At 24.5% G+C, this 13,521-nt stretch overlaps 1 protein-coding gene across 1 annotated transcript; it reads right to left on the bottom strand.

Moving 5' to 3' along the window:
- Positions 1-178: 178 nt before the first annotated feature.
- LOC112601382 (L-xylulose reductase-like) lies at positions 179-6,580 on the bottom strand. The gene is made up of 5 exons (XM_025348992.1): positions 6,436-6,580; positions 3,376-3,616; positions 1,440-1,554; positions 1,013-1,223; positions 179-282 (listed from the first exon to the last, which is right to left on the bottom strand). The coding sequence occupies exons 1-5, from the start codon at positions 6,578-6,580 to the stop codon at positions 179-181; spliced, it is 816 nt and encodes a 271-aa protein (XP_025204777.1).
- Between the last annotated feature and the right edge of the window lie 6,941 nt (positions 6,581-13,521).

Raw genomic sequence — 13,521 nt, 5'->3', positions numbered from 1 at the left:
AGACTTAGAAAGTAGGTAAACATTATAAGGATAATAATTAAACAATAAACAGAAAATGTACATATCATTACAATTCAAATTTATTTATTTAAATTTTAAATGGGCCTACAATAGATTTTATTGTAGGATTTAACATTATATAATTATTTTATTTTTTTCAAAATTAATATCAAAATATTTATGTAGCCATATAACCGCCATCCACGTATAAATTCAGGCCATTTATCATTGTTGAATAGTCGCTCAATAGAAATATCACTGCATTAGCAATATCATTAGGTTCTGTAAAGTGCATTATTAATTATTATATATCTGTTTACTACATTATACAATAACGGTATAGTTTTTAACAATAATAATGCAAAATGTTCAACAAATATGTAAATATTTTCACGGCTGTATTCGAATTGTATGTCAAAAAAAAAGTCAAAATTGCATGCCACCTTATAAACGGGTCTATCCGAATTGCTTATCATGTAGGTACCCACAAGCTTATTTATCATGTACTTGTGTGCAACATTTAATGATGAAATTAATAAAACTATATATGTATGGCTTTGCTGAAAACAAAATAAATAAAACAATTCTTTTTTAAACTTTTTAATAATGACGTCGAATAAATAATGTATACAATATTATTATTAAACATAATATATTGTACATTGAAATTATTATATTCAATGTTCCATATTTCAAAATATTCAATCAAATTTAATACATTTTTTAAATATTATTATTTATTTTAAATATCATATAAAAATTTGAAAGATATATTTACTGTTCATATTTAATTCTTATTATTTACAGTGTCACCTTCTCAAATAATTATATATTTTATTTTAATGTAGCTTAAGTGGAAAAATACATTAAATTATTTTATTTAGTAAAATCTTATAGCCTATAGGTAATGTATTCGGACAGACTACTCTAAGAGATGGTATGCAATTAAAACATTCCAATTTATGTTTATTTTTTTTTGGCATGCAATTCAGATGCATTGATTTTAACTTACCTGCAAATCTTCCTAATGGTATTCTAATCATAATTGGTCCTGATTTTTTTGGATCTGACCATGCTATTTTCCCCATCCTAGTCAATACAACAGTGGGATTAACGTTGTTTGTTCTTATGCCATGAGGTCCTAATTCAAGGGCCATTGTTCTTGTAATTTGGTTCAAAGCTCCTTTAGCTGCACAATATGATACATGATCGAGTATTGTTCTCTAAAAATGTCGTTTATAAGTTATAATCCCATTATTATTTACTATGAACAATTTATAAAGAATTAAATGTTTTTAGAACTACCTATTTGGTTTTTGCAAATTTAAAATAATTCGAAGTTTAGAAAGTTAAAAATAAAAATGTTCCTAAATTATAAGTCAAATACAAATATGATAAACATAAAACAATACAAAATATTATCAATAAATAAAATTAACCTCAGATATAGTAGAGGATATATTGACTATTGATCCTTTGATTTTTTCAGAAATCATATTTTTAGCTGCAGCTTGGCTTGCTCTTACCACACCTCTGGAGTTAACATTTAATGTACTAGAAATAAAAATATCATTTAAGTTATTTATTAATAAATGTATTAATAACATTATATTTTTTCCATTTTAAAGTGAAAAATAATTATAAATAACTCAAATAACTACTTTAGAGCTTGGATGTTTATAAAAATTAATTAATAAATAAGTAGTTATACTTATTATATGACACTTAAATTTATAAAGAATACGCATTTTAATAAACATAGCCACATAAGAATTAAAAAATAAATTTAATAAAATATTAGTTTAATCCGTTTTAATAATACTTAGGTACCTATTTTATTTTTTTGGAAATTAGGATAGGTTAAAAGAGAAAATATAACAACATTCATCATTTTGCTTGATATTTTTTAATTCTACAATACTTATTAAAATAATATTAATGGCTTAGTAATGATGAACAACTATTTATAGCTTTGTTCAGTAATATGAAATATCCATAGATTAAATTATTTTTAAATTTTCAAAAAAATATTTAGTTTTAGATGATAAACTTAAAAATATAATTTTTTTTAAAATAAAAATAAATTAAAGAGTAAAAGACTTGAAAAACATGAATTTATAGAAAGTTTTCATTTGTATTTCCCCCCTTCCCGGAAATTGGAGTTTTCCAACCAGATAACACAATTTCCTCCCTGGAAAAAATAATATATATGAAAATCAATATTTAATTTTTTTTTATCATTATTTATGTACCAAATATTTTTTTTTAAATTTTAAGTTAAATATAGAATCTTCATTAGTAGATATAACTAATAAGTATATATGATATAAGAAATATAATAATATAAAATGATATAATACACATATTGAGTAAAGAAGCCAAACGAAGAAACTTTACAGTTAATTTAATAAAATTATAAAATAAATTTATTTATTTGTTTTTTTTATGATTTTAATAGGTCTCTAAACCATTTACTTTTTAAGCATCTAAGAGGGCTACCAGGGATAGTGAGGAAGGAAAGGTTTTTAATTAAAGAGTTTGAGTGAGAGAAAAAGCTGTCATGGAATCTTTTATAGAATTGTTTGGCTACTTCGTGAATTGTTTTTAATTTTAGGTCTGCGGAGAGTATGATTTAATATGTATAAGGGAGTATTTATCAACTTTCTAAGGGAAATGTTTTGGAAGGAATGGATTTTATTTAAGTTTGAATTTTTTGCATTTTCCCATAGCTGAATGCTGTATGTACAGATTGGTTTCACTAATTTTTTGTATACGAGTAACTTGATATACGTGAGGTGTGTGCATTAAATATACAAATATAATTCAAATCGAACTTCTTAAAAAATGTAAAAACTACCAACATAAATATTACAGATACAAAATTAAGTAAATAATAATAACTATTATACCAGAAATTTTAATCTGACTAATATTTTTTAATTTTAAGATAGTTTACGTATATACTAACTAATGGGTTTTAAACGTTTTAATAATAAATATTAAATAATAATGGAATTTATGAGAAAGTACCTAAAAAAAGTTGATTCATGGAGAATATTCAAATACCGTAAAACATAACTATCGCAAAAAAAAAAATTAATTTTATAAACAGAAAGCTCAATTGTTCAATACTTATTTACGGTAAAGATGTTTAAATTTAATTTGCTTTTGGAGCTGATGTGTGTTAAAATGATTAACTTTCATGGTAAAAAGAGATGGTAATTACTAATTTATAAATTTTTGCAATTTTGGATACTAATTTTGAGAAAAAAAATGTAAGCTTAACTTTTTTCTTATTGGGATGTGCCGCTTACGACAGTTCCTAAAGTCCTAAATCCCTTTCCCCGCCAATAAAAAGTTAATCTGTATCCGTACTCATCCCATCCGTGTTGTGTTGTTTCCAAAAAAGGTTCAATATGTGCCACTTCGGCGTTGTTAACTAAACCGTGGACAGGCCCAATTTCTAAGATTTTGCAATACGTTAAATCCCAATCACTAAGGTCCACGCTTATTTTGGTCATTTTTTGATTAGTCGGTAGACTTTCTATATCTTTCCCGACTGCAAATACGTGCGCGTCCAAACCTAATAATCTTCCAGTTATCACTTTTCCCATACTTATAAATATTAAAGAATAATTTAGTATAGGTATAAGTCCATAGATATTATATTTATTTTTCATTTCTAGTGGAAAAATAGTAGATAATGAAAGAGACACAATAAAATAATAATATAAATAATCATTACATTTAAAATACTTTAACTTTTAACTAAAAACTGTATGTAATAATAAATAATATTATAGAAATATACAAATTACAAAAGTAAGTGAATATATTTAATTAGTAAATTATAATTTATTTAACTCCTTAAGTAATGTATTATAGTAAATATATAAAAATATTATAGTAAATAAATCAGTGTTATACATAAAACCACCAACCAACATAAGTTTATTTGCAGGATAGTGCATTTTGTAAGTACTGGAGCCAAATAAAGAATAAAATGAGGATTTATTTCTAGACATAAATTAGTTAATTTTAAAATTTAAATGCTCTATTAGTTTTGGGTAATCGATGTGATTATTGAGTAGTTTAAATTATTACCTAACCCTGAATAAGAAAGTTTTTGAACTCTACATTTGTAGCTTAAATATTTAAAAAAAAATTATTTTGAACAGAATTTAAACAATGATATTGGTAAATATTATTCGAATACAAAACTAAAGAGGCATATTTAAATTTGGATGATACTAAAGAATAATTCAAAACTTTTAAGGTTAATTCGTTATTAAAACTCGTACACATTCGTTTTATTTAACTTAATTTCTTACACGATTTATTTGTTTAGCAATGAACATGATATTTAAAAGAATCTTATTCATCAATTATATTTTTATGAGGTAGGTTTATATCATCAAGGCAAATGGCAATAGTTAAAGAGTAATGTATTTTTCTTTAAATAAAAGAAATAGAGGTACATTTATTAGCATTCATTAACATATCATTATCAATACACCACTTATGAAAATAATTTTTGGAGTTTTTTAGTAACATTTAAACATTTAATTTTTGGATAACAGTTTAAAAGTTTTATAATTTACACAAAATAAAAATTAATAATAGTGACAAATGGTCACTCCGTGGAACGCCCGAGGATACATTAATAATATTTGTGATTTTCATATTTCATAGCTTGAATTCGATTTCTAAAAAAATAGTTAATCCACCATAAAAGATAATCAATAAAATCATAGGATTCTAGTTTAGAGATTAAAAAAAAAATTGTTTACATAATCTTAAGCCTTTTTAAAAATTGTATATATCATATCAAACTGTGATTTATCATTAAAAAAAGCAATGATAGACTACTTGAAAATACAAGAATTTGTAACTGTTGATCGTCTTTTTAAAAATTCATACTGTTTATTGGAATGAATACGTTTGCAAAGGGCCGAATATTTTATCAACTGATTTCGAGAATAATTCGTGGAGCAGTGGCATAGTTGTGATTTTGTTTTGGGGGAGGGGGATATACAATTTATTGGATAAACATAAAGTGGGGGCTTATATAACTATGCCATTATAGCTCTATATTATATCCGTGATTATAACATAATATGGATAATTTTAAAAACTTATATCGATTATAAGTTAATGCATTAAACATAAAAAAAAAGGTTTTAGGGGGGAGGGAGAATCTATCTTCATAACTACGCCATTGTTGTAGAGCAGTGTTTCCTAACCTTTTTGTAATGTCGACCCATCAATTTACTGCTTGTGGTTACAAACAATAAATTTATCCATCAGAAAATTAAAACTTAATATACATAATATAAAATTTGAGTATTTAAAAATGAGTATCTAATTGTAAACTAAAAATTTTTCAATAAAAGGTATCCAATAAAACATAATTTAGGAATTTATAAATTTTCTGTCAAAATTATTTTCACGTATATTTTAATTATAGGTCACGACTGGTGACCCATAAAAAATATTTCGCGACTCAATCTTACATACCACTCATAGATTGGGAAATACTATTGTAAAGTATAGAAATTTTAGATAATGGACGATAATAATTGGTAACAATGAGATTTATCACCTTTTTTAAAAGTTGGAGTTACGTAAGAAAATTTTTATTTATCTGGAAATATACCTAAATTTGAAGAAATATTATACAAATAAGTAATGACTTTAAGTAGAATGAATGAATATTCATTTAAAAATAATGTAAAAAATCCATCAAAACTAGTAGATGAATTTAAATTAATTAATCATAACCCATTAAAAACTTCGAATAAATTTAGATCTACAATATTTAGGGAAGACGAAAAGTTTATTTACATTCATAAATAGATCACTACAAATTTAATTTAAGTTAAAAAATTTAAATAATAATACAGTCGTGTGAAACTAAAAAGTTAGACGTATCGAATTGAAGACAATATTACAGTGTAAACTATCTTTAGGTATCTACTATAAAAAGTATATGAGAATAATAAAAGTATTAATTGATTTGACGGTTATGAATACAAAATAAAACTATTGAACTATTGTTATTATGTCTTGGTGTTAAAAATTTAAATAAGACTGATAAACCAACTAGGAAGGGTATATAAGGTACATTATATGCGTATGAATTATAATTTCTGATCACGTTAGTGTGTATATTGTATATTAATTTGTTACCCGATTAATTCTACGAATTTAAAAATATAAATACAACTATACAATATACATATATAACGTTGATAATTTAAGTTCTTAATGACAAAATAAAACTAAACAAAATACGATAATTAAAATAAATAAAATAAATAGAGTAATATAATAATTCAATAAAATTGAAATATTTCACATAAATAAAAGAATCTAAACATAAATTATAAAATAAAAAAATATAACTAATAATTTAAATAATATTTTAATATTTACCTGCACTTGCTCCAGTCACGATGAAGCTTTTGTCTTTGAAATATTTTTCCATACTCGAACGCTTTTCAGCTATACCCCTAGATAAAGTTTTCATAACGTATCGGTTGTTCAAATGTATTGGTAACTTGTAGATAGAACGAAACATTTTGATACTTTTTTTATTCTTAAACTGAAAGTAGAAAAACTAATTATAAGAAAGGGTGAATAAGTGGATATAGATCTGCTGTAAGATTTGGAGCATTTTGAACGAGCCAATGTTATAGATGTATTTAATTTGAATTTAATAGTAATAGTACATCATTGTAAACGAAAAAATATTCTGAACGGAGATAGTCTTTCACCCTACTACATCACTAGTAGAAAATATTTCATGTTACAGTTTTTTATATTGTTATTAAGTAAATAACTTTACTATTAGTTATAATGTAGGATTTAATTAATTTTTGTCGAAAACATTTCAAATGAAAATATCGTTGTGTGTATAAAATATAATAACCTACGTAAGTGTTTATTTTCACGAATAATCTTTTTGAGCTATAACAAAATAATGAATATTGTTATTCATAGTTTAAAATATATGTAATTTCGTCAAAATTTGAACTTAAGATGCCTTTAAAAATAAATTGTACCTAAGTAGGAATTTTAAATATTTTTACATATTTATAAGAATTATTTGTTTGGGATCAAGCTTTTTGATCAAAAAATTTTAATCAATATTTGTTGAAATAAAACAAAAACAAAATTGAAAATTTAAGTTAACTATAAATAACTCAAATAGAGCTTAAATATTTTGAAAATCTTATCACATCATTATATATATAAAAAATGATTACGTATATTATAAATATTTTTAGTGAAAATTTCAAGAATCTATGGTTATTTGTTTTTTAACTATAACAAAATATCAAATCGTTTGAAAAGTAATAGTTATTTTATGAATAAAAATGTAAATTTAACAAAATTTGAACTTTGAATTCTCATAAAATATTAATTTAACTTTTTGGTAGATTTTTTTTTAATATAAATTGAAATTTTTTTTAAGAATTACATTATTACATTACTTATGTATTAAATTTTCTAATTATAAAATAATAATTTGTAATATTTGAGATTTTATAGATTTGTTCAAATAATAATTTAAACGCTTATAAAGAATGTTGTGATTATAAATTTGTAAACATTCTTACATTCTAAGGGGCAACTCCCGAGTGCGTTCCAAAATGTCCTTTTTTTAATGTTCCGAATGCGTCCGGAATAAGGTTTCACCCGAGTGCGTCCAAAGAGGAAAAGGTCACTACTTTGACGTAGCCCAAGTGCGTCCCAGTTCATTTAGAGTTACCCAGGGTGCACCACGAGAAGATGAACTGGCTCACACCCCAAAAATATTTAGTTATTTAATTATATTTATTATAAAAGTTTATTATTATTATGTTTATTTAATTATTTAGATTTACATCCATTTTTAAACTGTTGGGTTAATATTTAAATTATTTTTTTGGTTGAATTTTCAGTGCCATGATTTTCACTAGTTATTCTAAGTAAAATTTTTTTTATTATTATTCAAAGAAAAAAAAAATCGAAATTTCAGATGTATATTAATAGTTTAAAAAGAGATAAAATATTTTTTAAATGGCATTAATAATGAAAAATAGTCATAATATATAAATTTGATAAAAAATTCAAGTATCTATCTACGGTTATTTGTTTTTGAGTTATGCAATAAAAACTAAATCAATTTTGTTAAAAAAATTCCTTCAAAAATTTAAAATTTAAAATATTTAAAATTATAGTTATTTAATCACGTAAATTGGTTAATTTTATTTATTAAAGTAGGATTTTCGTAAATTAGTTTATCGATCTTAATTCTTAAAACTCTTGTGATTACAGTTACATTTATTACATGTTATTACATAGTCAGTATTATTTACTCATTAAATAATAAAAAAAGTTAAATTAACTAGATTGAAAAAATTAAAGTTTTCATACAAAAAATAAATAGAGCAAGGTAGTAAATTTTTAAGTCATTTATTTTTCATAATATCTAGATAATAAGTATTTAAGTCATTTACCACCCACTCCAAAGTTTTTGCCCTGACAGTGTCATTGGGTACTGGTAGTATACCTATTCTATAGGTACTATATCTATCTTCAAAAAAACATCATTACAAAACCAAGACCAATTTCACTTAACAATTTATATCTCAATATTATAGTCTAGATACATGTTATTGTTGTATGTTTACTTATGTTATCTATGTAATATCTGTAGTTAACTAAATTGAAACAAATTTGAAATTTTATTTTTTTGTTTTAATGCAAAATATAAATCATTGTAAAAATGAATATGCACCATGATGCAATATATAAAATATAAGTATTGTATTAATTATTATATCTCGACTTGTATTAAAATAAAATATTGAATAAACTACCGTACCTATAGTCATTGAATTAAATGAATAATTGTTTCCTAAATAAAAGTGGTAATAGTAAGTTTTTATTAATTTTAATATAAATTCTGATAAATTGATAAAATGGAAGTATGAACATTTGTATAAATTGTTTGTTGGATAGATATAGAATATAATAAGTATATAATATTATCATGAATATTACAATACATCACGTAGCGCATAAATACATTAAACTTTTAAATACTATTTTAGTAGTATTTTATACAAATTCTTTTCTTTAACTTTCATATATAGGACCACTCTTTTAAATCCATTAGGGTTTAAACTTGTCGACAGCCAACACCGGTTTAAACATGGTAGGATTTTTAAGTAATATAAATTTAAACATGAAACATATGTTAAACTGAGTTAGTAACTCAACTCAGTTGACCATTTTATTTCATTAGAAAATTATTGTTTTATTGTAGGCGAGTGCAACTGATAAAATAGAAGTTGATTGATAATTATTGTTAATTTACATAAAACTCTTGTAAATAATTAATATTAATAAAATATTAGGATTATTCTAAAAAATAGTATTACAAATAATGCATATCATCATTCGCAACCGTGTTAACCGGTCATCGCTATTCTTATTGATAAAGTCGCGGTGATGGCAACGGACCGATAAGAAATATTTTGTTTTTGTTTCAGTTATCTACTACTACAGATTGTATGAAATATAATTATTTTTTTATTATAATCTGTGCTAATATCGCTTTGAGGGAACTAAGTATATAGCACTGGATTTAATCTATATTTTATATAGTACCTAACTTAACCTAATTTTAGTAGTTACACAATATACTTTAGTTTATATAATTCGTTCGATCAATATAAAAATGACGACTATTCATTCATATTCAATTTCCAAATGATAATAAAGGGTCTCATTGTCTAAAATACATATTGTAAATACAGACAGCGGCCAATCAGAAAAATCCTGGTATTCCGGTAGGTCGTCTATCCAACCATAAGTAAAATTTTGAATTTCCTTCATTCTGCAGTGATTTTTCCAGTTTTATAAAAAAATGATTGTTATTATCTCTATATTTTTTTTTATCACAATCAAAAAATAGCCTAGAAATGTTATGAATTAATCAATGCCTAAACCCACAGAAAAACGACCATAATAATATTATCGACAAACTTAACGAAAAAATAGTATATTTTGAAATCATATAAAAACAGTTCATAAGGCAACTTAGCATCGAGAAAAAATAATTATAATTTATATCTACATGAGTATCAGGTACCTATTAAATATTATTTAACATCGTATTATATTATATACTATACCGTTAATGTTCAGCTCTCGTTTTTTTTACCAACTATTATCTTACATTCGAAAATTTTTTTATTTTGACCTCCCCCTAAAATATTACCTATGGGCGCCCATGCTTATCGTAGCGATCAAATCGTACAAATCTATATTATATAATAGGTAGGTTTCTTCGACCGAGTGTGTCAACTGTTTTGAGAATATTGAGGTTATGTATGAAATTCGAATTTTGAACTCCATTATTCTGGTATATTTTTATTAATAAAAATAATTGACGAACAAAGCTACAAATTTTTTCAATTTTTCAGTTTTGTAGTACGTATTATCAACAGGCGATGTCGAATTTTACATTTAAACATAACTCCTTGACAACAAAACCAGGAAGCACCTAAATTTATAAAAATTAAGCTGGTTTTGCCATACAAAGACGGCCTGAGAAATATTATAGGGCAGGAAATTTTTCTTGTCTAAGACACATTTTTTATATAATATTGAAGGTTGAAATAGAATATCAAGAGCTGAGCTTTGTAATAGTTTTAAAGTAATATTTATTATTTTATTAATATATTTTTTTTTATTCGATAAAGATGAAATGATTTAAGATATTAAATTTATACATTAGTTTGAATTCAATGTAAAATTAAAATTTCCAACATAAATATCGAATATTTTATACCAAAAAATGTATTGTAGCCGTTAGTTTTTAAAACTAATGGTAAAGTTAGTTTACCTGAAATCTGAGCAAGCCGCAAAACCATTTTATGATAAATATCTCGTATTTTCATGTTTAATATAATATAGATTATACATTATTTATAATTTACGCATAAAACTAAGACGATAGTGTTTATTTGGGTACATGAAACTCCCCTAATATTTTGTAAATTATCCTAAAAACATTTTGATATTATATTATACTCACGTTAATTCTTCTAAAAAATATTTTGCTGCCGCATTATAATTATGTTAAATCCCAAAGACAAGTAAATTAATGAAAATATTTAACTCAAGTTAGTTATGAGTATCGATAAATTAGAAGTTTAAAAAAGTTAACTTACTTTTATTAATTAATATGTACGAGTAGATCTATATAAAGAATAACTGTGTTCTTTCTAATTTCCTAAATTATAATAAAAAAAATTTATTAAATTTTACATTTTACAGTGTATATATCTATTTTAATTTACATGATTATTAAATATTTAAACCATACACATCTCAATTAATAATTTAACAAATATAATTTTTTTTTTTATATAAAATAGCAATTTAAGGTCATATAATATTATATCTATCTAATCTAATCCTATTTTTTTATTTAATCGTCGTGTTCTTTTAAAACACGTGTACATATCTATTCGAATGAATAATTTAGTTTCCCTTGTAATACTAATAATAACTAGTAATAAAGATAACTGGGTCTGGCTATTTTTCCTTCTCAGTCAATCACATATTGTCGTTGTTATTTGAATTAAATTATTTTATAATAAATTTATAATATTGTTATGGGCCATGTAATACGTATATTTAGTATATTTTAAAATATATATACCTATTGTACGGTATGGCAGCAGATGTTCCGATTATTTAATAAGTCAAGACAATATGACTAATGTGAGGTCAGGGCAGATAGTGTGAGCATTGTATTATTTTAATTAAGAACATTTAGGTATGATCACACGTCGCTCACTTCTTAGAAAAGTCGATACTCTGAAAGTACAAGAGCCGACAAGAATAATTATCAAATGCGAGAGCCCTCGTGTCATCGGAAGTCACCACCACCATAATTGATTCTTTGTCAACCAACTATAAAGGAGACCAGAGCAAGAGCTTGGAAAATGGTTAGGTATATCCAAGACGCTTAGAGGCCGGTTGTAATACTACTCACCTATATCTTATACTTGCAATAGTGTATTTTTATATTTAAGTCTAAATTAAATAAAGATTTGCTTTATATTTAATATATTAAATATTTTCATTTCTGCGCTGATATATGAATCGACGTTGTTATCGGGACGTAATAATATCGTTTGTATTTTGTGTGATATTTTAACATGACGTATTAATTTATTAATTGATCGGAAGGTGGGAGTTTCCCGAGTGCGTACCGAAATGATGTTTTTTTAATGTTCCGACTGTTCTGAGTGCGTCCGAAATAAGATATCATTCAAGTGGGTCTCAAGAAAAGAAGATCATATTTTTGATATAGCCCTAGGACGTCCCAGTTCATTTAGAGTTACCCAGAGTGCACCACGAGGAGGTGAATTGTTTTACACCCCAAAAATATTTTTTGATTCTTATTTATAATTATTTAATTTTAGTTTACACTCTTGAATTAGGGTAAGTGTACTAATTATTTTTAAACTTTTTTTTTTAAGACAAATTTTATTTATTTATTTTTATAAATCATTATAGAAGTTGAAATGCAATTTTCCCATCGTTTCCAGTATTCCACAACCATAGCTTTACGAATAAAGTATTTTAGTTGTATATTTGAACCAATATATTTGATTATCGTCAAATCATTCAGCCCTGTATCTTGAAAGGTTTATTTGATAATTTTATCTTAAATATGACCTATAGCTGTGGACCGAGGACGCACTGAGGCTATCGATATAATTTGTCGATTTGATTGCGGACACACTTGGGCTATTCAATATATTTTTTCGATAAGACTGCTGACGTATTTGGGTTTTGAAAATGGTAAAAACTAAAAATGAGACGTATTCGGAATATCCGAGTAAAATTTTAATTTAATGTTGAAATGATTAGTCAACTAGCAAATTAGAAGTAATAATGATTTAAAACATGTTAAAAGAAACGCATATAATGTACACCGTAATATTTTACTTCCTCTACCAACATATATGAACTCTGTTTACGAAGCTATTGAACAACTGAATACAAAAACAATCCATAACGGATATTTTGTGTTAATAAATAGTGTAATAGATAATTTAATAATTTTTTCATGTAAATCAAACTCAAGAGCTTTTTTTCATACCGAAAATTTTTTATCTTGATGGAAAATTTGATTTCTGTACAAATTTTTTTTAGTAGTTCTTAACTTTCTATAATTATTTGAACGGTTATTATATTCCTTTAATATTTTGTTTATTCAAAGATAAAAATGAATTAACTTATAAACAATGTTTTCAAACAATAAATGAACTGAATGATGGAGTTGGTAGTGAATTAAAACCAAATAAAATTGTAACTGATTTTGAGAAAGAATTTGGAAATACTCGCATGTTACAATAGCCCGTAATTAAATTAGATAGTTGTCGTTTTCATTTATTGCAGGCATGGTGGTGCGTAATTCTAAGATTTGGGTTCGCAATGGATTAAAAA

This window comes from Melanaphis sacchari, unplaced genomic scaffold (genome assembly GCF_002803265.2).
Source record: "Melanaphis sacchari strain LSU unplaced genomic scaffold, SCAv2.0 Contig77_pilon_pilon, whole genome shotgun sequence".
Taxonomy (NCBI): Eukaryota; Metazoa; Arthropoda; class Insecta; order Hemiptera; family Aphididae; genus Melanaphis; species Melanaphis sacchari.
The sequence above is the reverse complement of the archived record's forward strand: the minus strand, read 5'-3'. Positions and strand labels throughout refer to the sequence as shown.